Consider the following 26,286-nt stretch of genomic DNA (forward strand, 5'->3'; position numbering starts at 1 on the left):
AGACTCTGGGCGCCCTTTGCCTTCCTGCTGGGACAAAGAGCCCTTTCACACCCAGTGTTTTTCCCCTTAGCTGCTGCTGCCTCCTGGTTTGGACCAGTCCGTTTAACTTAACCGTTTACACCCCGCTGCAAGGGCCTTTTTTTTTTTCCTTTGGCAGTGAGATCCTGGCTGCTGTTCCCAGATGATGCTCTGCCCCAAAGACTTGGGCCTATCTTTCATGGTTCAGCAAAGCTTTGCATTTTCTCCATTCTCCTACCCATCTCCTTCCCCCCACTGCTCTGCAGAAAGATGCAGGCTGGGGGAAGCTCTGGGAGGCTGAGGCACCGTGGAGTTGCTGGCAAGGGAGCTTGACCTGGAGGCATGTCTCCCCACATGCATCACTCAGACCTACACTGAAGACTGCAGTGCCCGTCCCCTCCTCCCTCCCTCCCCCTGCACCTCTCCCGTTGAATTTCAACCTTTGGATTTGTTGATCTTGGCCTGACAGACCGAAGATCTCCCGAAGAGCTTTCAGCCCTGGCGTGGGCTGCCACCCCATTGATAAACCACCACATTAACTTCCGGTAGCCTCTCACCTCTGCTCTCTTCTCCAGTTTTCTCATTGCTCTGGTGCCTCATCTCATCCCCGAATCCTTCCTGTTCAATACCCTTGAACTATGCACTGGAGGCGAAGGACCACACAAAATGCATCACAGAGACATTTTGATGAGACATGTTGAGCCGTGCAGAGCCAGACACAGACCACCGCCACTCCCCAGTCCCTCCCTGCATTTACAGCCCGAGACATTTGGGTGAGGGCGGGAAGAGCTGTGTTGCTGAGCTGTGTGGGTTTTGCAGGGCTCTGGGTAATTTCAGAAAAGGTCAGGCCGCCTAAAGCCAAATACGGCACAAAGCTCCCAGTCTCCAAATGAGCATTACCGATTTGTTGATCCCAGCAGAAGACAAGACAGCTGGAGGAAAACGCAGACAGCCATAACCACATGGCACTGTCTCATTTCTGTACAAGTTATGTACGTCCCATATGCAGCACTCGGTACCGCACCCCGTATCAGGGCAGTGCCGCCTGAGCTGTGAATGTGGAACAGGCAGCGCAGGAGAAGCTTGTGGCCCCTGCCCCACACGCTCCAGGGCTGCAGGGGGTCTGAGAGCAGTGCCAGAGCCCCCCTGCAGCAAGGCAGGCCTATGGCAGGGTGACAGGCAGCTAGAGACCCTTGGGGACAGTCAGCACGCCTCACCCAACCCCTGGCACCCTTGGCTGGCCCAGGTCCTGGGGCACAGCGCAGGGCCCCCCTCCCTGGGTGGCCCCTGTGAGGGCTGTGGTGACAAGGCCAGACTCGCCTGGGAGCAGGCTGTGTCCCCAGGGTACAGGCTGTGTCCCCAAGGTACAGGCTGTGTCCTTCCATGACACGACCAGATCCCATCCTGTGCGCGCTGCGTCCGCCTGGTGCAGGCCGCACCCACCCGTGACAGGACCAAGTTACCCCCGGCGACAGGCTGTGGCCTCCCGCCCGCCGGTGCAAGCCATGTCCCCCCCAGTGCTGGCTGCGCCCCCAGCCACGGCACAGGTCCCCCCGTGACACGCCTGAGCCCCCCAGCGCAGGCCATGCCCCGCCATCACAGGCCCAGGGCCCACCCCCTGACAGGCCCAAGCCCCGGGGTTCAGGCCGTGTCCCCTCAGTGCAGGCCGTGCCTCCGCCCGCGACAGGCCCCGCTCCCCCCCGGTGCGAGACCCGACCCCCCGCTGCCAGCCGCGCCCCGCCATGACAGGCCCTCATCCCGCCCCCGACCCCGCCCCAGCGCGCCGCTTCCGGCGGCCGCGGCGTGCGCAGGCGGCGCGTGACGTCAGGCGGCCCCGGAAGGGCGGGGGAGGGGAAGCGGGCCGCGGGGCCGGTCCGGTCCGGTCCGAGCTTCCGGGTCCCGTCCCGGGTCCCGCGTCCCGGGTCCCGCCGCCATGACGCTCGCCGTCTTCTTCGGGTGCACCTTCATCGCTTTCGGGCCGGCGCTCGGACTCTTCCTCTTCACCATCGCCCGCGACCCGCTCCGCATCATCATCCTCATCGCCGGGTCAGTCCCGCACCGGGAGCGGCACCGGGGGGGGCACTGGTGCCACCGTGGGTTCTGGTACTGGTACCAGTACTGGTGTGGCACCAGTATTGGTGGTGGTACCAGTATGGGCGTGACAGGGGCGCTGGTACCAGTGCTGCTACTGGTACCGGTATGGGTGTGATGGGGTGTTGGTACCAGTACCAGTACTGGTACCAGTATGGGTGTGATGGGGTGCTGGTACCAGTACCAGTACTGGTACCAGTATGGGTGTGATGGGGTGCTGGTACCAGTACCAGTACTGGTACCAGTATGGGTGTGATGGGGTGCTGGTACCAAGCCGGTACTGGTAACGGTATGGGCGTGATGGGGTGCTGGTACCAGTACCAGTACTGGTACCAGTATGGGTGTGATGGGGTGCTGGTACTAGTACCAGTACTGGTACCAGTATGGGTGTGATGGCGTGCTGGTACCAGTGCCGGTACTGGTACCAGTATGGGTGTGATGGCGTGCTGGTACCAGTGCCGGTACTGGTACCAGTATGGGTGTGATGGGGTGCTGGTACCAGTGCCGGTACTGGTAACGGTATGGGTGTGATGGAGTGCTGGTACCAGTGCCGGTGCTGGTACCAGTATGGGCGTGACAGGGGTGCTGGTACCAGTGCCGGTGCTGGTACCGGTATGGGCGTGATGGGGTGCTGGTACCAGTGCCAGTGCTGGTACCGGTATGGGCGTGACAGGGGTGCTGATACCAGTGCCAGTGCTGGTACCAGTATGGGTGTGATGGGGTGCTGGTACCAATGCTGCTACTGGTACCAGTATGGGCGTGATGGGTTGCTGGTACCAGTGCCGGTGTTGGTACCGGTATGGGTGTGATGGGGTGCTGGTACCAGTGCCGGTGCTGGTACCGGTATGGGCGTGATGGGGTGCTGGTACCAGTGATGGTGCTGGTACCAGTATGGGCATGACAGGGGTGCTGGTACCAGTGCCAGTGCTGGTACCAGTATGGGTGTGATGGGGTGCTGGTACCAGTGCCGGTGCTGGTACCGGTATGGGTGTGATGGGGTGCTGGTACCAGTGATGGTGCTGGTACCAGTATGGGCGTGACAGGGGTGCTGGTACCAGTGCCGGTGCTGGTACCGGTATGGGCGCGATGGGGTGCTGGTACCAGTGATGGTGCTGGTACCAGTATGGGTGTGATGGGGTGCTGGTACCAGTGCCGGTGCTGGTACCGGTATGGGCGTGATGGGGTGCTGGTACCAGTGATGGTGCTGGTACCAGTATGGGCGTGGCAGGGGTGCTGGTACCAGTGCCAGTGCTGGTACCAGTATGGGTGTGATGGGGTGCTGGTACCAATGCTGCTACTGGTACCAGTATGGGCGTGATGGGGTGCTGGTACCAGTGCTGGTGTTGGTACCGGTATGGGTGTGATGGGGTGCTGGTACCAGTGCCGGTGCTGGTACCAGTATGGGTGTGATGGGGTGCTGGTACCAGAGCTGGTGCTGGTACCGGTATAAGAATCACAGGGGCACTGGTACCAGTATGGGCATGACAGGGGCGCTGGTACCAGCGTGGGTGTGACAGGGACGTGACTGGTACTGGCAGAGGCACAACGCGGGGACCAGTACCAATACTCATACTGGTGCTGTTGTGGGCACAACAGGGGCACCAGTACCAGTGCTCAGACTGGTGCTGTTGCTTGCATGACAGGGGCACCAATATTGTTTCTCTTACTGGTACAGTCATGGGTACGTTAGGGACACCAGTACTCGTACTGGTGGTCGTGGTCATGACAGCAGCACCAGTGTTGGTGCTCCTACCCTTGTGAGTGCGACAGGGGCACCAGTATCCATATTTGTACTGGTACCATTGCAGCCACAGCAGGAGCACTGGTATTTGTACTGGTACCATTGTGGGCATGCAGGGATACCAGTACTGGTACTTGTACTGGTGCCATTCTTTGCACAAACAGGGGCACCAGTACTGGTATTTTACTGGTACCATTGTGGTCACCGCATGGCATGGGCATGATGGGGAGGACACTGGTATCTGCAGTGGCATGGGATGGGTGGAGCACCAGTACCAGTGCAGGGCTGCTAGTGGTAGTGGTGCGTGCATGCAGCAGGGTCACTGGTACCAGTACCACTGTGGGATCAGTAGGGTGTGGTACTAGAACTGGTACCAGCATGGATATGAGCCTGCTGCTGGTACTGCTACTGGTGTGGGCACAACAGGGGCAGTGGTGCCAGTACTGGTTTACCAGCGGAGGAGGAGTGCAGGCACAGCAGCGATACCAGTACAGGCACCACCTGCCCAGCACTGCTACCAGAACGGTGCTGGTACTGGTAGGAGAGTGGGCCAGGCTGGGGCACAGCTGCCAGTGCCAGTACCAACACAGAGGGGTGCAGATGTAGTGCCAATGGGCATGGCACTGGCACTGGCACTGGTCCTGGCACAGCACCGGTGCCAGCAGGTGCTTTCTGTCTTGCAGGGCTTTCTTCTGGCTGGTGTCGCTGCTGCTCTCCTCCCTTATCTGGTTTATCGCGGTTAAAGCCAGCGACCCCCGGGATGAGCCGTTGCAGAAGGGGCTCTTGATATTCGGTGTGATGTTCTCTGTGCTGCTGCAGGAGGCATTCCGCTTCCTCTACTACAAGCTCCTCAGGTAAGGGCATTTCCCACCCTTCTCCAGCGCTGCCAGATGGTCCTCCCGTCCTCCCAGCTGTCGTGGGTGCCAGATTTCAGCTGGGAGCTCCTGGGCTAGGGGGGGATGCCAAGGTGGCACCAAGCCACCTTGGTCCTCACAGGGAGCGCACGGGTGGTGCCTGTGTTGATACATTGACCTCGAGTGGGTCAGATGGTGGAGCAGAGCAGCTCTAAGGTCTGGAGGACCCAGGACTGAGGTGGCTGGTAGCATGTCCCTGAATTCAGGACAGGTAGGCTGTGGGTTTGGGCTGCTGTAGGACGTGTCACATCCTCTCTGCCCTGGTGACTAGCACCAGCAGTGCTCCCGCAGCGCAGCTCGGGGGGATGCCAGGCACTGGGAAATGCCCGCTTTGCTGTGTGGGGGACAGAGAAGGGTTAAGGATATAACCTCACCACTTGGCAAGTCTTGTTCCTTTCTTAGGGATGGTTTTGTGTGAGCAGGTACAGCCTGGAGGTGGTTTTGGGCCTCTGTGGGGTGGCACATTGCCGCCGACCCTGTGCTCAGTGCCCTGGCCAGCCCAGGGCAAAGTCTCTGCGCAGCCTCAGCAGCTCCCGGCTTTCCTGGTGCTGCCAGCGCAGAGGACGGGGTCTTGTGCCGCCTGCTGGGCGAGCAGATGCTGCACCCTGTCCTGCACTTGGACGGACAGATGCTGCGCTGAGGCTGGGCAGGCAGACAAGGGGAGATGATGCTGGGGTTGGCATCCCTCATACCCCCCCAGGCTTTCTGGCTGGCTGGGCGCTGGCAAGGGGCTGGGCGAAGGCCAGGGGGGCCCGGTATTCAGGCTCGCACCGCTCCCTGCGGCAGGGTGCTGCCAGAGGTGGGCAAGCAGAGGGTAGCAGAGCTCTGCGAAGCAGCCTCTGATACAAACCACTGTTTTATTTGCCTTGTGGGTCTCCGCTTGCAAGCACTGCTGTCCTCCCCGGGCTGAGGAGCCGTTTGGCATCCTCCTCACCTGGCACACCTCTAGCTGATAAAAATTGTGAAGCCCACCCCTCCTAGTTTATCTCCCCAAAGAATTTTCCTAGCTCTTTGAGCTTTTCCCCATACCCCCTCCATTTTTTTTCAACATCTTCTAAGAGTATAAATATGAAGATCAGGTACACCCTCCTAGCATGCGCCTCCCATGCCTGCACTGGGGTTGTTTTCTGTGAGGAGGTGCTGCTTGCTTTGCACCTGATGTCCTGCTTGCCCCAGCCCTGCTCTGTGGTGTTGGCTGGCACCCACATTCCTCTGTGTAAAATCTTTCTGTGTGGCTTCTCATGGCTTTCACATGTGTGGTTTGTCCGGTGGTTCAGGGCAGTCACACGGATGCTCTCCATGGTGGCTGTGGCAGCTCAGTGATGGGGAGGTTACCAGCGGGGTGGGATGGTGCAGAGTGAGACCCCAGTCCCGACTGCTCCATCCTGGTGCTGCACCATGCTTCGGGAAGTGGCCAGGCTGTGCTGGGCTCCAGCATGCTCTCACCCCACAGGAAGGCCATCGAGGGGCTGGTGGCCCTCAGCGAGGACGGCTGCTCCCCCATTTCCATCCAGCAAATGGCTTATGGTGAGTGCCGCGCAGAGCAGGGCACCCTGACCGCAGAGCCAGGGTTGAGCCCGGGCAGGGCTGTGTGTGATGCTGGGGGGAAAGGGAGGTTTCTCATGCCAAAGCTGGCTGGAAGATGCCTGGGGTGGCCCTGGGAGGCTCAGAGCCTGACGTTGTCCCTGTCCCTGCAGTGGCTGGCGTGGGCTTTGGGCTCATGAGCGGCGCCTTCTCCATGATCAATCTCCTGGCAGATGCGTTAGGGCCCGGCACCGTGGGCATCCATGGGGACTCACAGCTCTACTTCCTGACCTCAGGTGAGCAACCGGCACCTTTCGCTCACGTCTCTGCCCCACCACAGAGGTGGCAGACCCAGGGGGGCTGGAGTCTCCCCTCCATGCTATCCCCTCCATGCTGCACCCTCTACCCAGTCCCTCACAGTCCCATGTCACATCTCTCTGTGCCAAAGCCTTCTTTCTGTCCCCTGTGACCCTCCTCGCTCCTCTCCCCCATCCCTCCCACACTCGGTCTGCCCTAGCACCTCCCAGTCCAGCCCAGCAGTGCCCCTGCTCCCCTTTCCTGGCTCCTCTCCATCACTCCCCAAGCCTGCAGGCCAGGTCAGGGCGGGTGGTTCCCTGGTGACACCCCTCTGCTGCTCCCTGCAGCTTTTATGACCATGGTGCTGATTTTCCTTCACACCTTCTGGGGGATCCTCTTCTTCCATGGCTGTGAGCATCGGCGCTGGTGGGAGATCATGGCGGTCGTTGTCATGCACCTCGCTGTTTCGGGGTCGGTGAGTAGCTGGGGGCAGAGTTCTTTGCCGGGACCTATCTTCAGGGACAGTTGTGGTGTGTGCTGGTCCCTGTGCCGGCGGTGGGGGGGAACAGCCTTTGGCACTAGTGAAGCAGTTGGGTTTGGGGGACTTGTAGCTGGCCCTTCACAAACTGAATCCTGGAGCTAGTGTCCCCTGTCCCACTCTGCTCGTCAAGGCGGTGACGCTGCCACCCATCCTGTTGCTGTCCTCTCCTGCCTGCTCACCCCTCTCCTCTCCCACCTCTCTCCCCAGACGTTTTGCAACCCCCTGTACGTGGGCAGCCTCGTGCCCTCCTACCTGCTGATGGCTGCTGCCGCTGCCTGGGCTTACCTACTCTCGGGAGGATCTGCCCAGAACCTGCGGCGCTTCCTGCTCTGTAAGTCTGGCTCCATAAAGGGGATGGGGGTCCCTATGGGTCCCTTGGGGTACCAGGACTGGTGCTGGGATGGGGAGAGGGTGTCACTGGGGCTGGAACAAGGGCATCATCCCCTTGGCTGCCAGACTGGAGGAGAAGCTGGGTTTTGGGGCTGTGGTTGGGTTGTTGCCTCTCGTGGGGGAAGTGGGTGGGGTAAGGAGTCTGGTGAAAACTGACCCCCTCTCCTCTTGGTTCCTGCAGGTCTACAGAGTGGACCCAGCCCCCAGCTGGGATCCTGAGGCCCTGTGGGATGTTCCTGTCCCCAGCCACCCCTGCCCTCCCCTCCATCCTGGCGGCAAGAGTGGCCTTCACCTTCTCTGCAATATCTTCTCTCCTGGACTGGGGGACCCTGACTAGTCCCAGTGGGGCAGGCGCTGGGATCCAGCTGTGGCAGCCAGCCGACCGGTGTGGCTGGGGCTGGCTTGCTCCAATGCCTCTTTGGGAGCCCCTGGAGAACAGCTCAGTTTTGGGGGACCCAGCTTTGCTGGCCCCGCTGTGAGTGGAGCCCCAGTTAGCCTGCCTGGGAAGGATGCTACCTTGGACTGCTGGAGGCCTGAGCCCAAAGAAACCCATCTTTTCTCCCCCCGCCGCAGAAGATGTGCCATCCCCTGTGCCGGGGGGGGTGTGTGGGGCCCGCATTGCCTCCTCACTGCAGTGTGGAGGAAGCAGCTTTGCAAAGCACTGCTGCGCTCTGGGTCGGGGCTGACTGCTGTGGTGCTACTTTCTCCACCTCTGTCCAGTCTCGCTGCCCTGGGAGCTGCAACCCTGGCACTGGACTGCAGTACCTGCAGTGAGCTGGCATCCTGGTGCAGGGAGGATGGTGCTGGGGGACCCGAGGGACTGACAGCACCTGGGAGGGGAAGAGGATGGGGAAAAGACAGTACCCAAAGGGCCCACTGGACATGAAGGGTGGCAGAGGGCTCAGGAGGAGATAAAATCCTGCAGCTGGTGCCGGCACAGCTTGGGGAGGGGGTTTAAGGGACCATTCCAGTGGAGCATTGTCCTCTCCTGCACTTGGAGGGGGATTTTCAGGCGGGCACCAGCCCTGACGCTGTGCTACAGGACTGGGAGGGAGAAACTGCCATTGGGCTCAGGGCTGAGAAGGCAGTTTTATCCACAGTGGGCTTTTATACCAATAAAAAGAAGTACCACAGACAAGCAGGGCTGTGTGTGGCTGGCAGCACTGCCCTCGTGGGGAGCGTGCAAGCACCCTGCAGCAGTGGTGGCAGTGGCTTGTGCTGCTGTGACTCGGGGTGGGGTGGGGAGGGTCTGGCAGTTGCCTGGAGGTCCTTCTGCTCTGTCCATCTTAACAGGGGCTGGACTCTAGTTTTACTGCTTTGGGCTGGAGGCTGCTTAGAGCTGGAGACCTGCAGCTTCCTCCCCTCTCCCAGACCTGGCCCATTTCTCTTGGTTTTGGCATGGCTGTAGTGTTCCCTGGGGCTTGGCTCCAGTGCAGCTCCCACCAGGAAAGGTGGGAGGCAGCCGTGGATCTGGGACCACTCCAGCTAGGGTAGAGCCCGAGGGGAGCTGGGTGGGGGCTGGCCAGCGAGGAAGTGGTGGCTCTGCCACCTTCAGCTCTGCCTTTCTCCAGCCCTACCAAGCCGAGGCTATGTTTTTCCAATGCTTTGCACAAACAAGAGGAGGAAGAAGTCCCAGAGCGATGGAGGGCAGGGCTGGGCTGTGCAAGGAGCCCTGCGCTGCTTGCTCTGGAGCTCTGCCTGGGGCCCGGAGGCTGATGCTGTCTCTGCCGGTTGGGAAGGGGTCCCTGTGCACCCCTCTCCACTGTGGCTCCAGTTCCACCAGTGCCCTTTCCTGCCCCACAGCTTTACACAAGGACAGCAGAGAGGGCTGGCACCATGGGAGGCTTCTAGTTTTTTTTTTTTTAAATACATTTTTACCTTTTTTTATAACAAAAATAGCTGCTGGGGCCAGATGCTGCCCCTGGCAAACAGTCTGTGTGGGCAGCCCCTGCAGCCGAGGGTTGCTGGAGTGCTGGCCCTCCCTCGGCCCAGGGTGGGAGTGAGGGGAGGTGGGGTGGCAGCCTGAACCAGCAGAGCTGGGACCGCAGCAGAGCTGGGACCGCAGCAGAGCTGGGACCGCAGCAGAGCTGGGACCGCAGCAGAGGCGTGGGGCTCACGCGGTGTTCTCAGTGGTGGCTGCTGTGTAGATGACCTTGGATTTGGTTGGCGAGTCCAGCCTGGTGGGGGAGGAAGGAGGGGAGTGTTAGAGCAGGCAGGGGGGCCATGCTAACCCATCTTGCTGACCGAGAGACCACCCTCAACCCTTCTTCTCATGCCCTGGACCCATGCTACCTCCCAGGCCCCCTCCTCCTACGGCTACCGATCACTCACCGTGGGTTCTGGCTGCGGTGCTTGTAGATGTACAGCAGGAAGGCCAGTGCTGTGACAGCAAAGAGCACCCCGAAGAGCACGGCCAGCACGTCCCCTGCAAGCCAAGCACAGGCACGTTACACTGGGGATGGTCCCCTGTGGCTGCTGGCTGAGGGAGATGGGGCAAGGCTGGAGCAGGCCCAAAGGCAGAGGGGACATGAAGGCAGCAGCCTCAGCTGAGCACGCTCACCTGCATGAAATGAAGAGCTGGAGGGTCCTTCTGCAAAGGAGACAAGAGATTAGAGGGTGAGAGCCAGCTGCACAGATGCTAGGGCAGCCCTGCACCCCCCCCCCAGGCTGCCTACCCCCAGCTCAGCACACAGCTGCCAGGACCCCCCTTCCCAAGCAGGTACACTCCCTGGCCGCCTTTCCCTCCTTTGGGCCAGCCCCTTACCTACCTGCTGCTGCTGAGCCATCATTACCTGGAAGAGAGACAGTGCAGTCAAGAGGTTGCCAGAGGTGTTTGGGGAGGGAAGCGAAAAGCCTGCAGGGCTTCAGGCCATGTGCCACAGCAGGGCTGCCTGCAAGACTCCCCACCACCCCTGAGCAGGCAGGGGAGAGCTGCCGGCCGATCCCCACCAGCTCACAGCATCTTGCTGCAGGAAGCCTAGCCCTGACACCCCGCCAGAAGCACTGAAGGAGGGGGAAAGAAGAGGATCCTTGAACCACAGCCCACACAAAAGCCTCACTGAGCCCAGCCAGAAACTCCCCCATCGCTGCTGCCGCCACCCAGGAAGCAGGCAGGCAGGGTGCTGAGCACTGCAGCATGCCATGACTGCACCAAACCCACAGGAGACCCTGGAGAGGGGCATGGGGTGAGGCCAGCAGGCAGTGACCATGGGGACGATTGCCTGCATTGAGTTTGGCCATACAACAGAGCTTTGATCCTTATCTCATCTCTAGTTGTTCTTAAGGGACTTGGGACTCTTGAAACTTCTGATTTCTTTTTCATCCTTTACAGGTGAAATTTAGGACATGAGATCACAGAAGCCTCACTTAAGACTATTTAGATATGGGCTGCCCAGGGAGGTGGTGGAGTCACCATCCCTGGATGAGGCACTGAGAGATATGCTTTAGTGGTGGACTTGGCAGAGTTAGGTTTACAGTTGGACTTGATGATCTAAAGGTCTTTTCCAACCTAAATGATTCTACGATTCTATGGTGAGAAGCACCCCGGGAGGAGGCAGCCAGCCACTGCCTGCAGGGCACCCCACACAGGGATGGTTCGGTGGCCCTACATGCTGGGTAGGAGCTGTGTTGGGCAAATATTTATTCGGCGTGACAGCATGGCTTTTAAACAGCTGCATTATCATTTGTACACGATTTGGGTATTGCGCGCAGAGTGGCACTATCTGCAGACCGTATCCAACTGCATGGCTACTGCAGGGAAGCCGCCGCCTTTGCCCAGCAGCCGGGGGCAGGAGCGGCTCTCCTGAACTGGGGGTGACTGGAAAAAGATCAACAAGCGTGGGCGCAGGAGGTGCAGCTGCAAGTGAAGTGAGGCATGACCCCACAGCACTCCATTTCAGCACTCAGCGGCCCCAGGGCTAAAGCAGGCAGTTATCAGCACTGAGATGGGGAGAAAACCCCAACAACCCCGCGCATGCAAGGCAGGGGACCAGTAACCTCATCTGGGAGTACTGAGACAGTGTCCTGGCACGCCAGGAACAAGGGCCTTGTGGCTTTGTTAAAGTGGGGGTTGTTGGATAGAAATAGCGAGTAAGGAAAGAAGAACAAAAGGTGAGCTGGCAACTCCCCCCTCACCCCAGCGTTGGCGGCTGGAGGCTTTGGAACAGCTTCTGCAAGAAAGTGGTAAAAGAAAGGCTTGGAGGTAAATGGAAAATACGATAAAGCATCTAACAGGTTTACCAAAGATAGAGCATGCCAGCCTAACCCGATATCCTTCTTTGATAAGTGATATTCTAGACAAAGAAAATGCGGTAGATTTTATCTCTCGCAACCTCAGTGAAGCATTTGATGCAGTGCCACATGGGAAACTGCTAGCCAGGCTGAAGACCACGGTGATTAAAAGCCTGCAGCTGTTAGCGAGCTGGCTGCAGGTGGGACGGTGAAGGGAAGTGCCTTGCACCGCGGTGTGTGGTTACTGAGGCATTGCCCAAGGGCCTGGGACAAAGCCTGTGTTCTATTAGTCACCTTGACACAAGGTGTAGGAAATGCCATCAAAACAGAAAAGGAACAGGATGTTGGACAGAAAAACCCCAGTGACCTCAGAGAGCAGCAACAGGCAAGAATTCAGTGATGCAGAGTGATAGTCACACCTGAGGATTAACAGGAATTTCTACTCATTGCTGGAAAACACCAACACAAGAAACACCTTTGAGGATGAACCAAGGAAGGGCAGACAGGGATGCCTCAGGCAGGGGACGATATGCCCAGCCAGGATGGCTGTGTGGCCCCGCTGGCAGAGTGCAGCCTTCAGCAGGGGTCCCTTGCGCTGCCCTTCCCGCAGGGTTTGGTGGTGGGGTGCTCGCTGCAAGCCTATACCTCTACAGCTCCTACTGAATTTAGCTATTGTGTCTGAGGATGAAGCAGCTAGCTGGGACGCTAGGACCTTGCTGCTTGCTCTTGACCATACATCCCCTAGTCCCACTACTGTTATTTCTGCAAGATCAAGGGTAAACCAGTTCCTAGAAACCGACCTGCCCCAGGCAGGGTAAGAGAAGCACAGAAATGGGGGAGAGCAGGACCCCAAGACCAGTGCTGCCATAAGTCACCTGACAGGCAGGGCTAACCCATGCAAATGCTGCATTTCTGTGAGACACCTGAAGCCTTGACTCCTGCTCCTCGCCCCGTCTTTGCATCCCTGCAGCCACGTGCAGCCTGAGCACGCTCACGTGCTCCTTACCAGAGGGCAGCTGCTTCGTCGAAAAGAGGGTGGTCTGGAAACTCGCCAGCACCCGTCGCCCGTGCAGGTCCTGAGCCAGCCGGTAATTGTTCTGCAGAGGTTTGCTGTCATCATTTCTCAGGCTCATCACCAGCATTGACATCTGGAAGGAGAATGGCCTGAGCCGTGGGTGCATCCCGCCTTTGGGAGCCAGGCGAGTCCCAGGGGACCAGCATGGATGGTGCATGCTTGCAGGGAGAGGCTGGGCAAAACCCAGTGGGGAGCTTATTGCCCTGACGGACCTGGTCATGAGAGAGCAGCATGGTCTGGTTGAAGACTGTCCACTTCACTGTCTGGTAGCAGGGAGGGGTGGTCAGAGAGCCATCATAGTGGAAGTAGAGTTTCAGGTTGGCAGGCAGCAGACCTGCAATGTTGAATCCAGGCACCAAGACTTCGTCACCTGCGAGAAGAAACACCATGGGAGTGAGACTGGGGCTACCCCATGGAGGACAACAGGCAGGACCATTATGGAGATCATGGGCAGCCCAGCATTGCATGTGCCAGGGTCCACACTGCTGCCACTGGTGCACTGGAGAAAGAGCAGTGGGTTTGCCCCAGAGGCAGGGGAAAGCACGTGCAAGCAGAGGGCACCTTGGAAAGCTGTTTCCATACAAGCTGTGCAATGCTCCCCTTCTTGCATACATATGGCGCAGCCTCTCTCTGCCGTGCAGCGGGTTTCTCTGCTGGGCTGCAGCCCCTGAGACAAGCACTAGGTGGGACAGGGCCTTACCTTCTCTTTCGATTTTGTACAGATGCTCAAGTATTTCCTGATAGTATGGGTTCTCCCTTGGCCCAACCTGCAATACAGAGACCCCACAGTAATGACAAGGACAGGGGCCGAACGGAGACTGGCCGTGATGGCAGTGCCAGCAGGGAGGTGTCGCTCCCTGTGAGAGGCACTCTATTCCAGTGACCCCTTCCTCCTATCAGGGCTGCTGTGCCCTCTGGACTGCCCTCTCTCTCCCTTCTCCCCAGGAGCATTTGCACCTTTGCCAGTCTCCAAAACTGTGCCTGACTCTGCCCACCCCAGTCCCACCCTCCCCCTGCTCCCACCTCTTCTCGCCCAGGGCTGATCTACAGGACTCACCTCCAGGAAGGCTCCCAGTACAGCCAGGCCATCTGGGTGGACCATTGCGTCCTTAAAGCTGCCATACTTGGTGTTGTAGTGGACCACATGGATCTGGAAGGGAAACATGCAATCCCGATGCAGGATGGGCACCTCCGGGAGGTGCTCACCCCCACAGGGCTCCAGCCTGCCGGAGCAAGGGCCAGGAGAGACATGCACTCGTGATGAGCACCCCTCCTAGGAGGGGAATGTGCTGGTGGGACCGAGAAAATGTGCTGCTGCAAAGCAGCAAGCGTGAAGGTCTGCCTGCAGGAACTTCCCCAGTCAGGGACAGCAAACCAGCACTCTGCCCCAGATACCAGGGGGGTCGTACTGAAGAGCCAGGCTCAGTTTGAGGACAGCAGCTAGAGAAGGAGGGATAAAACCAGATGGGAGCTGGCAGAGCAGGAGGACAGTGTGTACAGAGTAAACAGTCCCTGCAGCTCCCAAAGCAGGCTGCTCACAGCCACCCAGGGAGCTGGCTCCCCCAGCCTGGGGACGGCTGCAGCTCCTGTTCCGTCAGCCCAGGACCAGGCTGCAGCGTGGGGACAAGCTGCACTGCTCACATGCAGCTAGCCCCAGCCCACCTGTGGGCAGAGCATCCCAGAGGGTGGTCTCCTCCTTGCCTCTGCAGTGTGAGTCTGGCTCAGCACCAAAGCATGGCCCCCCTACACTGAACTCTGCTGCTGCAGAGCTGCCTGGGGAGCAGGGATCCTGGCCAGGGGTTACAGCATTCATCCAGTGACAACCAGGGCCACGGGCTAGGAGCAAGACAGCACTCTAGCACCTTCCCTGCCCAGCACGGCGAGAGGAGAGGATGCATCCACCACCACGAGGGCTCCTTACCTCCGCAGCAAAGCGGCGCCCATTGACGGTGTGCTCTGAGCCGGGTCCCAACAGGGAGCCCCAGTGCAGGTGCAGCTGCACGGCTCGGTACTGCTGGGCATAGCCACCAGTGATGGCCAGTGACTCAGGCAGCTCGAGGAGAACTGCAGAAGGAAGAGGTGAGTCAGCAAAACACAAAGCCCAGTCCATCACGCAGGTACGCAAAGGAGATGTCTCAAGGGAAAGAGTCACCCTGGCTTGTGGAAATTGGTCGCAACAAACTTGCTTTCCATCTTTCGTGAGGCTATGGGCAAGTCAATACCCAGAGCTGTGCCAGTGTGTCAGGGTTCAACTTTAGGTTGTAGAACACCCCAGTAAATACATCAGCTTCAAAAACAGCTGCTGCGAGAATGCTGGGAAGTGAAGAGCCCCTCTGCAGAGACCCCCAGGGGTCAGCTCCAAGCCAAATGTTATCCAACAATTTATTCAGTAAGCGAGAATATAAAGAGACCATGGACAAAATTAATGGAGAAAGATACTGGCAGAGTGGTGAATACCTACAAGAGCAGGACAGTTGGACAGAGAGAGCTGCAGCGCTTGGCGAGCTGGGACCTTTCAAATAAAGCAGCCTGTGAGCGTCTGACAGCACTGGAGCTGGTGGCATGGAAGCATTAAACCTTTCTAAAGCATTCAGAGCTAAAATTTTGCCTCTTTGGGTATGGTAAATACATACTTGGTTTTGTCTTTTACTTCAATGTGGTTTAGCCAGCTATCTTGAGCTCATGCAGCAGTGTGGCAAATCTAAAAGCTGAGTTACCTGGACACATGGCAAAAATATGAGGAGCATCCCTGGACCCTGAGAAAGGCTGTCCTATCCTTCTAAGCACCATTTCCTCTTTTTTACTGTCAACTCTTTTCCTTCCTCCTTCTTTATAGGTGAAGTGTCCCTTAGTCACATCACTGAGCTAGGGCACAGATTTGGGATTAACCACATAACAGGGCTCTGATGAGTCATTTGTCCTCTCCCGTGTTCCCTGCCACTGGGTTCAGAGATACAAAACTCAAATACGGGAAGTGGCAGACTGCTCCCTCCCTGGGAATTTATATGCTTTTACATTTCTTTTGTATATCTAAATCATAGCATTCCTTCTGCTAGCTACCTGAGTCATTTTCAGGCCTTTGAAAAAGCTTATGCAGCGTATACACTTTATATTACAAAAAGGAGTAACTGTACCAATATCTTACTGGACTTGCAACTTTTTATTTATGGCTTTTTATAAAGCAGACCGGTAGTTGCCCGAATAAAAAAAGGCATCTTATAAGCATGTGAGAAACTACTTCCCCCCCACCCCAATGAAAATGCTCTGACTGCTTTTCTAAACACCAAGCAACACCAGATGCCAGGGTGTCTAAAATAGCAACTACTGAGCTCAACTAGTTTAACTCTGCAGGCATGCTAGGGCAGGAGGCCATAACATAAAGCTCTGTGCATGCACTGTGCGGCTGATCTGACCATGCACAGTGAGTCCCACCTGTTGAGTTTACTATCTACACAGGTCAGCTCCATCTTGCTAGCTACCAGGGCAAGGAGGTGCCTTATCACACCGTCAGTGAGTTTAAGTCCCTTTCTCTGCCACCTTTTCTTAGCTCGGGGACTGGCAGACACCAGTGTGCACAAAACACTCAGTTTGCTCCCAGAAAAAGCTGGTAGCAACCAGGACCCACCATCCCCAGCCGTGGGGTGGTGAGTGGGAAGGAGATGTTGTTTTCCACCATATCTGGCATGGTGAGACTGGTAATAAAATAATGTGAGCAAGTTGTGTCCAGACTTTCCAAAGAAAAAAAAGTTCTAAAATTGGAGAAGAGAAGCAAAGACCTATAAATATTTCTTAAGATCTTGAGATAGCATCCTGAAGCACAAACTTAAAGAAGTTGGCCAATGCTGTGTCCTAAAAGACTGAGAGGTAGGTACCTTAAAGGCTAAGTCACATCCGAGACTGACTAGTCCTTTGAAAGTGAAATGCAGGGGAGGAACCAGTGGCTGCAAACCTGCATCAGAAATACCAGGGATATATTTTTAAAGGAAACATGGGTTTTAACAAATTCCTGGAGCCAGATCCCAAAGGCAGTGAGTGGTGAGTTCTCCATCTCCTGGTTTCTCCCCTCCAGCCAGGAAAGCACATGGACCTGTAAAGGCTCAACAACCCAATGCTTCCTTTTTGGCCTTGAAGGCAACATGACTGCAGCCTGCAAGAGAATCCCCTTCCCAGAGCCCAGGGGAAGGGTGTCAGAGAAGCCTGGTCCTGCCAGGAGAGGCTGAGCGGGCTCTGCTTATGCTCCAGCCTCTGCCTGTGTCTCTGTGCCCACCTGTGTGCCCGTTGTTCCTCAGCTTCAGCTTCTCGCTGGCAGGCAGGCTGTAGCCGGAGAGCTGGATTGGCCGCAGCTGGGGGCTGAAGATAGTCTTGGCTGTGTCGATGTTGATGGGTGACTGCATGGTGCCTGCGCAATCTGGGTAGTCCACACCCCAGTGCTCCCGGTCTGGTACAAGGAGGAAGGGAGGGAATGCCAGTGAGACCACCCGGGGAAGGAGCCCACCAGAAAGGAGGTTTGGTGGGTGGTGGGGAAGGGGACAGGCACTGGCCAGGGAATAAGCCATGCATGTAAGGTTAGTTTCCATCAAGTTAGCTTGGGAGCAGCTCTGTGCCACCATGTGACTGCATGCAACTGTATCAGGAAAGGTCTCTGAGCGTGGTGAGCTGCCAGGAAAGTCTATTTTTGGGGTGTTTGGGAAGAGCGCGAGAAGATCATTTACAAGTGGACTTGGCACACCCAGGAGCTGCTGCTCTGCAGCTCATCACACACTTGCTGCCTTGCACAGCCTGGCCTCTGGCAGGTATCAACCCATCACTTCACCCATGCTGCTACTCGAGTGAGGTACCACAGTGCCGCTGGGATCACACAAGCCCACAGCCACAGGTCTGACGGGTGCCTGGCTGTTAACTGCACCAGTATAGCCCTGCAAAGGGCCAGCGCACATGACTGGGGAGGTGGCTTAAACCACTACCTCTCCCCAGTGCCATAGCTGCAGTAAGCACAGCTGATGCCCCAGAAACCTCCCCTTGCACTGCAGGGGGCTGCTTCTAGCGTGTCTTAGGTCAGTGCAAACCCAGGCTCGTACCCAGCCCAGCCCCTCACAGGGCTCCAGTAAAGATGGAGCTGGTCATTAGCGGGTCCAAGCCAGCCCCTGGTCCTGAGGAGAGTGATGGTGCTGGGGCCTGGCCCACCACCACAGCAGGAAGGGGTGTGTTTGTCCTAGCACTGCAGCGATGCCCATCATGGGTGCTGTGGAAAAGCCCCCCCAAGCCATGATGGAAGGGCACGGCCAGGCAGGATGGGGAGGGAGGGTGACGGAGGACAGAGGTGAGGAGGACAGAAGCTAATCCCTGGGCAGGTCAAAGTACCAGCACGGGCTGCAAGTCCAGCTTGGAGAGCCCTGCCTGCTTCCCTGCTTGGCACAGAATCAGGGGAGCTCCTGTTCAGGGAGAAGCCCTGCCCTGAGGGGCATCCCCTCACGCCTAGGGGAGTGGGGAAACCGTCAGCGGAGCCGCTGCTTCCTGCTCAAATCAGAGCAACCCCTGGCTCTTCAGCCCATCCGTGCCCGGGTTCAGGCACTGCTGAAGCGTCAGGGTCAGGCAGGAGGGAAGGGTGAGCTGTGGAGTGCGCACAGGAGCCCTGTAATCATTAACCACAGCTGGCTCAGGCCCAGGGTCTGCTGGGTGGTAGGAAAAAAGCAGGAGTAACTGCAGGGTATTTACCTTCATAGCTCCAGTGACTGTGGCCAGGACCTTGAAAAAAAAAGGAAAAAAACCACATGAATGGAAGGGAAAGGTTGGCAGCAAACACACCTCTGCCAGGCAGCACTCCCAGCCCCAGCAGCAGGTCTCTGGGCTCCCACTGCCTTCAGTCCCCCTCCCCACCTTTGCTTTCCCACTCGTGTCTCTGCCCCGGCAAGGGGGATGCTCCCGGAGGGCACTGCCTCCTCTGCAACAGCGCCAGGTCTCCTGCATGCATCGGCCAGAGGGAAAACCCCAGGGCTTGATGCTTTGTTATCATCCTTATAATAGAAAAAAAATCACAGATATTGGCTTGTCACTGAGCAGCTGTACCAGCGCTCTTGCAGTTACTCTGGAGCAGCTAAAACCTCCCACCGTCCCAAGACAAAGCACGTAAGGAGGCAGGTCTGCAGCTTCCCTGCTCAGCCTCTGTAAGCAAGAGCAGCTGGTGAAGTGGCTGTCCTGGTGGCTCTCCTACGATGCTGAAGCACTGGAGGGGGTGTGGGGAAGAGCAGCTTTCACACCACGAAGAGTTTGGGTGGTGAGTTGCATCACACCGCACAGACACCCTCCTCCCACCGGGGAAAGCAGCCCCAGGAGTCACAGCAGAGGAAGCAAATGAGCACCAAAACCTTGTCATCCTCAGCAGCAAGTGCCCCTACCATGGGGGCAGACTGCCAAAGGAAAACGTGCCAGGCCAAACACCCAGCTCCCATCCTGGCAGCCCCTGCCCCAACTCACCCGACCACCCAAATTCCCATGCAGAGTGGCATAAGGGTCCTACCACACACAAACCCTTTCCCTAGGAAAAGCAGGAGGGAGGATGGGGGAGCCTGTGCCAGGAACTCTGCATGTCCCGTGTCACCCATGGGGCACACAGTGGCCACGGCAGGGCAGGATGTGCCCTGAGGCTCCCATGGCTGGGGGTGTCCCTGGTGTGCAGATCTAGAGGGAACAAAGTCCTCCTGGGGCAGGTCCTAAGGATACGACAGCACTCCACACACCAGACCTTGCACCATCACTCTCCTCCAGAGCTGCCAGCAAAGCCCAGACTCCCAGCACATCACTGGAGCTGGCCTTAGAGGTGCCCCAGAGCCTCTTCTCAGATGTCCCTGATCAAACACCTTGGCTATCACCAGCCCTTCCGCACACAACCAGCTCCAGGCAAAGGGATGAGGGGCTTGGATTTACCCCAAGCAGAGAAACGTGGCCCATAAGGATTATGCCCCTGCCCTGACTAGCCCTACAGGTAATGCATGGACTCCTCCTCTGACTTGTCCTTACCAGCATGCTCATCAGCGCAGACAGGCTGTTGGCACATACCAGCTCATGAAGGCAGGAATGAAGGGTGATGGGGTTGGACAGGTTTAGGGTGAAGGGGTGCATGCACCCAGCAGCAAGGGGCAGAATCTATACCCGTTTCCATCAGCTCCCCAGGGTGCAAGGACGTGGAGGAACATTCAGCAGGTGCAGTCCAGCCCCGATACCATCTCTGTCCCTTGGTGGGGCCAAACACCTGCCAGCCTGTCCAGGACACAGGAGGGCCTCAGCAGGCGCTGCTCCGGTCCCCGTCCTTGCTGCTGACAACCACTATCGACGGCCACTTGCTATTAATAGGAGCAAATTCCAACTCAGGGGTGAGAAAGGAAGAGGCACACTTTCCCAGGCCCAGATGTCCTATGTGAGGCCCCAAGCCCAGTGGGATCCTGCCCTCCTCTCAGCAAGGATCCAGGCATGGGCGCTGCCGGCGGTCTTTGGTGCAGCTGCTGCCCTGGAGAGTGGATGGCCACAGCAAAATCGAGCTAGGAAGGGCTGGAGGGTGCTTAGATGGGAACAGCCCTCAGGGCCCCCTTCAGCAGGGCCAGTGACTCATCTGCAGTGCTTCTGACACTTGGGAGTCACTTGCCCAGTCACAGGGTACTCCCAAAGGCATATGAAGAAAGGGCAGCAAGCAGAGGGCTGGGTAAGCGATGGCTGCCTGCATCAGGCAGGAACACATGTGCCCTGGGACAGGCTGCAGTGCCCTCTCCATGCCTGCTTGCATGGCACTGTGCTGCGATGCACCCGGCTGTGGTGCAGCAAGCTGAGATTTACCCTGCCCACCCTGCTCACGCAAAGGTAACCTGCGCCCACTCTGCTCACACAAAGGTTACCTGCTCCCCAGACACTGATTATGAACCAGAGTACACCAACCCCCCCCCCCCCAGAAACATCCCACCTCTTCCCCCACCCTGTCCCACCTGGCACTATCTGCATGAGGTGGTCATGGCTCACACGAGAGCCACGTTTGCTGCTTCCTAGGCAGGATCTCCCCCCTGCAGCACAAGGGTGCCTATCAGCATGGGGACCGCACATTGGGGCAGTCCTGGCACAGGTAAGGCACAGCAGCCCGGGTTGGCACACGGTGCTTTGGCTCGCTGTACATGCCTCAACCGGCACGGCCCGCCCCAGCACCCCACTTTCTGCTCACCGCCAGGGACTCTGCCTTGACGAAAGCAACTCAAACGTCATATCGTAGATTGAGCAATAGCACCATGCTGGTACCTGCCCTGCTGTGTCAGCACCGTGGCACCCACCCCAGGCCCCCATGTCCCCCCATGCCCGTCTGTTCCCACAGCCAAGGGGGCTCCAGACCCTCCTCGCAGCCTCCCGCCAGCTCAGCAGCTTTGAACACCCTGAAGGCTGCAGCTGCACCCAGCAGTCAGTGCGATCCATCCCAACACAACAGACTTCCCTGGGGGTCTCTTGGCACCAGAGCCAAGAGGACCCACAAGCACTTATCCACACACTGAAGCCACCCCAATGTGTTTCCCCATCCTGTAGATCTGGGCACAGCTGCTGCACAGCCAGGCCACCCACCTGGGGAGGCATCTCGCAAGCCCAGCTGCATAGGGTTGGGCTCCCTTGGCACACGCACCACGTACTGCAAGAGCATCAGGGTGAGCCCAGCCCGGGCACTGGGTCGGGCTCTCGGCATCTGCCCCAGCCTCAGCGTGGCTCGGAGGAGCCCTGCAATACTCCAGTCCCTTCCACGTGGGGGCATTCGCAATCTCGCAGCCCTTTGCCATGAACATTAACCCACTGCCCTGCCCAAATGTCGATTTGCATAATTTCAGCTGGCCTCCCACGCTCCCCGTCGGAGCACGTCTTCTCCCTCGGAAAGCTGCATGGTGCCAGGTCTGCTTTCTGCTGAACTGCTGCCACTCACCACAACAGACGTGGCTGCACCTCAGCAGCGGGTGCTGCAGCTCTTTGCACGCCCTGCCCTACCTCTGAGCACCCACAGCCCCTGCAGGGACTGCAAAGCATTCCCAAAAATGTGGGGGGAAAAAACCTCCCAGTTGTGCTCCCAGGGTGCTGCAATGAGCGCACTGGGAGATAATGTGCAAGAAGAGGACTCCTTGCAGGGGTCCCAGCAGGAAAACATAGTAGGGTACCAACAAGAGCTGCCTGTCCTTGCAGGTGAGAAAGCCTCCATGCTCAGCCATGCAGAGCCCTTCCGGTCCCAATGAGCACTAAATGCCACCCCCCTTCCCCCAGCAGCCTTCGATCCAGCCAAGTTTCCCCCTTTCACTCGCTCCCTCCTTCTTGCTTTCTCCCCCTGTTGCTCACTCCCTCTCAGCCCTCCCATTTTGGGATACTGGTGCTGCCGCAAGCGCCAGCTCCCTTCCCTCCTTGACATCCAACACCATCCAACAACACTTTCCTGCCGAGTTCAGGCAGACGCTGCCATTACCAGCGTGCTGCTCGGCATGTCCTGCGGCCCGGGAGGAAGGGTAGGAGCAGCTTTCGGCAGGGTGAGGAGCCAGCGCAACTGTGAGCCGCTGCTAATTCCGCATGGGAAAGGCACCAATGCAGAAGGCTGCTCGCAGGAGACCTCACCACAGGGACATAGGGGTGGACCACGCACCCGAGGGACTCAGGATCATTTGCACAAAGCAAGAGGCACACCTCGGCAAAGCCAGGCAATAAGGAGGGAGGCCAGAGGGTCTGCCTTATATGCCTGCCCCCTCCATCCTCAGCTTTTCACATTTTAGGGGGTACACAGCCTGAAGCTGCTGCAGGGCACCTGACAACACTGAAAGACATGTGCCACTCACAGCGTGGATGCTGCCTGGCAGCAATGTGGCCATCAGTGCTGCCTGCTCGCCTGCAACTCCAGCAGAAGTTCGATGGCTTGTGTGTGGCGGGCAGGGCAGCAGGCTCGCTTCTAGCTTGGACATCCTGCTCTCTTATCAGCTGGGCACACGATGCCCTGTGCTTGGCCACAGGGACCACTGGGATCCTGCCAGAGCCTCCTCTCCCCCCTGGGACCCAGCCCTGGGCCAGACCTGGATCAAAGCCCTGCGGGATAAGGCCAGTTCCCAAGGGATGCCAGGGCAGGACCACCTTGCTGTGCCCCTAAGGAAGAAGCTCCTGCCTGCAGATCAGTCCCAGGCTGTGGGGCGACCAGTTGGAGCTCATGGCCCAGAGAAGAGGGTGTTATCGTGGTGCTCAGTGAGCCACGAGGTACCAGGACACTCAGAGATGCACAGAGTGCAGGTCCCAAAGCAGGCACCAGCCACAGCAGCCAGGTCCCAGCCTACAAAACACATCCAAGCACCATGTCCCTTGAAAATAATAATCTCATTATGGTACCCGGACTGTGCCACTGTGCTCATGCTGCCCACAGCCAGCTCCCCAGGCCAGTCTGTGGCAAGCATGGCACAGGGTCTGGGCAGCAGGGCACAAAACTTGAACTTCCTTCTGCCAAGCCACACGATGAGCCCCTCTATGGGAGGGCTGTGCCGTCCCAGCCCTACCTCCACTAGTACAGCCCTTGTTCTCCATCCAGACACACACGCCGTGCAGCACCCATGTCCTTTCTGCCCAGGACACCACCCCATGCGCTGCCCATGGGAGCACTGATCCCTCCCAAGCTTGGCTGCATTAAAGCCCCTTCGTGTTTATAAACTCTGACCCACTGCAAGCCTTTTGGGATCAGCCTTTAATCTGCCACCGGTAGCACAGGTCGCCGCAGGGATTGTTCTTTGTGCTCCTGGGGGAGGACTGCTCGGGCTGCAGGGCCCAAGAATGGGCCAGCTCTCCCCCGGAGGGGCAAGGGTTTGGGTGGAAGAAGACATAGGGCAGGCTTTATTCCAGGGCACATTCCTGCTCCCTGTAAGCCCAACTGCCCCAGCAAGTGCTGGGGAAAGAGGAAACAATTGTAGAGCACTGCAGAGAAAGGGCCATCCCAGAAGAAGGGATAAAAATGGGGAAATCCCTGGGGACAGATCAGTGCTTGGAGCTGGGGAATGAGCTGAAAAAGGGGTATTCAGCAAGAGAAATGGGCTCAGCTGGAGGAAAAGCACACTGGGTAATGAGCAAGAAGACGACATGGAGAGCAGGACAGGTCTGAATAGGAGGGAGAGAGGAAAGAGGCTGCAGTGGGAAAGGGAGTTATCATTCCCAAAGGCAGCCATAACACAGGACTCAGGTCTCTGGGCAACCCAGAGGCTCCTCAGAGAGCAACCCCATGGCAAAGTCCCAGTGACAAACCCCTGACTTGGCTGAGTGCCCAGAGCTGGGGAGAGGGCACCAGTCCTACCTCAGGCACAAGCCTCGAGGAAGAGGGAGCCAGCACATCGCCTGGCAGTGGTGCTGAGACATGCAGCTTCTAGCGCCTGGCAGCAGCCTTGGTGGGTCCCAGCTGAGACCTGCTCCCTTACAGGACTCCAGATAGATCTTCAGCCTCTAACACCAGTACAGCATGGGCCAGGCTGCCTGACCCCTACCTTCCTCCCTGCCACCTCCCACCCCTCACCTCCTTTTCCCATCTCCATCCCAGTCTCCCCTCCCACCCATCCCAAACCCCACGCGGTGCCCAGCCGCTTGCTGCCAGCGCACCACACCGGTATGCTGAACGCCTGACGCCCTCCCACCCTGTGGCCTGGGTTACTTCATCTCTGTGGCAAGAACCATCTGCGTCCCTCTCTCTGTCCAGTGCTCAGCCCGGCAAGAGCGGCTTTGGTAAGAAATGTGATTCATTGCAATAACAAAAGCAGCTCCTGGCACCAAACAATTGCCGGTTGGTACCACAGGGCAGCTGTCCTGGCAGAGGTCAGGGCAACTCCTGACCAGAGGCAAAACCAAGGACACGTTATGAGGCTAAGCCCGGGAAACAAACCCGCGGGCAAAGCTGGGACGAGGAGCGTAGCCAGGGACAGGAACGTCCCAGTGCAGCGCTCAGCCCCACGTGAGTGAATGCATGGCACTGCCCCAAAATCCCTGCTGAGCACTGGCAGCACCACAGTCCCCAGTCAGAAAAGGGACCAAGACCGGAGACCCAGGACTTTTCCCTCAGAACAGTGACCCTGAAATCTGAAAGACCCCATGCCACCAGCAAGACAGCTCTTGGGGGTGGGGGGGGGAGGTTTGGCACACAACACCACACAGCCCTGAGTTCAGGCACGTCCCCCGTTCCCCATCGTCAGCCATGGGGCAGACCCCTACCAACTCCTCAGCAGGGCCAGACCCCATCCTTGCTGGGCTGTGGGGGCACAATGTGGGTGCAGGGCCAGACACAGCAGACCCCGCTGGGGAGAGGCCATGCTGCAGGACAAAGGGGACCAGCCGCCATCCCGCCACGCTGGGGTCCGGGGCTAGACCCTCCAGCTGGTCCCAGCGAGGCACTGCTTGCTGCACAGCCCCAGCTACCCCCATACCAGAAGCCGCGAGCCCCCTAATCTGATGCAAAAGGGACTTAGTGGGGGAAAAGGGCTGCACACCAGGCAGGGGCCCCCAGCACCTGGGCAGGGGTCGGGCGCACAGGAGTTGGCGGGAGCGGGGACAAAGGCAGAGGCGTGCTGGGGTGGGGGGGCAGCTCCCGCAGCTGGGCTATGTGGGGGGGCACAGCCTCCCAGGAGCACCCCACACTGGGGCACACCTGGGCCCCTAACAAGGGTGCAGCAGCCCCCCCAAACCAAGCAAGGGGAGAGCTCCCCAGCATTGGGGACCCCCCCCAAAGCCTTAGGCATCCCAAATCCAGCACCCCAGGCATTGGGGTGCCCCATGCATCAAGGACCCCAAAGCCAGCAAGGGGGGGAACCCCATGCATCAGGGCACCCCACACATCAGGGACCCCAAACTCAGTATTGGGGTGCTCCATATATCAGGGTGCCCAGGCACCAGCATGCCTAAACCCCGCCCCGGGGTGCCCCGTGCATCGGGGTGCCCCGCGCATAGGGGACCCCAGACCCAGCAGCGGGGTGCCCCACGCATCGGGGCGGCCCGCGCACGGGGGACCCCCTGCTCACCCTTCTCCCGGGAGTGCGGGGAGTCCTCGCCGCCGTGCTCTTCCTCGTCGTGCTCGCTGCCGGCGCCGGCGCGGCCCAGGGCGGCCAGGAGCAGGAGGGAGACCCGCAGCGCGGCGCGGCTCATCTCCAGCAAGTGCGCGGGTGCGGGACGGCCGGCGGCTCCCTGCCTGCCTGCCTGCCCGGCCGCGCGTACGTGAGAGCGGGCGGGGAGGAGGCGGCGGCTCTGACTCAGCCGCCGTTACCTTTTATAGAGGCTGGAGGCAAAGTCTGCCGCCGCCCGGCCCGGCCCGGCCCGGCCCGGCCAGGTGAGCCGCCCGGTGCGACCCCTCAGCCGAGGGTGTCCCCTCGCCTCAGTGGCGGGTGAGGGACGCCTGTCCTCAACAATGGCTGAAGGAGTCCTGGGCCGTGGGTGTCCCCTCTCCACAGCGATGGGTGAA

At 58.7% G+C, this 26,286-nt stretch overlaps 2 protein-coding genes across 2 annotated transcripts; one reads left to right on the forward strand and one right to left on the reverse strand.

Moving 5' to 3' along the window:
* The first annotated feature begins 1,901 nt into the window (after nt 1–1,901).
* Nucleotides 1,902–8,640, forward strand: LOC104259342 (gamma-secretase subunit Aph-1b). The gene is made up of 7 exons (XM_059833843.1): nt 1,902–2,064; nt 4,534–4,704; nt 6,218–6,291; nt 6,462–6,584; nt 6,933–7,060; nt 7,334–7,457; nt 7,698–8,640. The coding sequence occupies exons 1-7, from the start codon at nt 1,952–1,954 to the stop codon at nt 7,733–7,735; spliced, it is 771 nt and encodes a 256-aa protein (XP_059689826.1). The 5' UTR covers nt 1,902–1,951; the 3' UTR covers nt 7,736–8,640.
* Nucleotides 8,641–9,584: 944 nt separating this feature from the next.
* LOC104259477 (carbonic anhydrase 9) lies at nt 9,585–25,979 on the reverse strand. Its single transcript, XM_059833729.1, has 12 exons — nt 25,850–25,979; nt 18,537–18,566; nt 17,089–17,259; nt 14,743–14,885; nt 13,879–13,971; nt 13,522–13,588; nt 13,034–13,191; nt 12,753–12,894; nt 10,285–10,308; nt 10,077–10,106; nt 9,848–9,941; nt 9,585–9,693 (listed from the first exon to the last, which is right to left on the reverse strand). The coding sequence occupies exons 1-12, from the start codon at nt 25,971–25,973 to the stop codon at nt 9,630–9,632; spliced, it is 1,140 nt and encodes a 379-aa protein (XP_059689712.1). The 5' UTR covers nt 25,974–25,979; the 3' UTR covers nt 9,585–9,629.
* Nucleotides 25,980–26,286: the final 307 nt, after the last annotated feature.

The sequence above is a fragment of the Gavia stellata genome, chromosome Z (assembly GCF_030936135.1).
Source record: "Gavia stellata isolate bGavSte3 chromosome Z, bGavSte3.hap2, whole genome shotgun sequence".
NCBI classification, from domain to species: domain Eukaryota; kingdom Metazoa; phylum Chordata; class Aves; order Gaviiformes; family Gaviidae; genus Gavia; species Gavia stellata.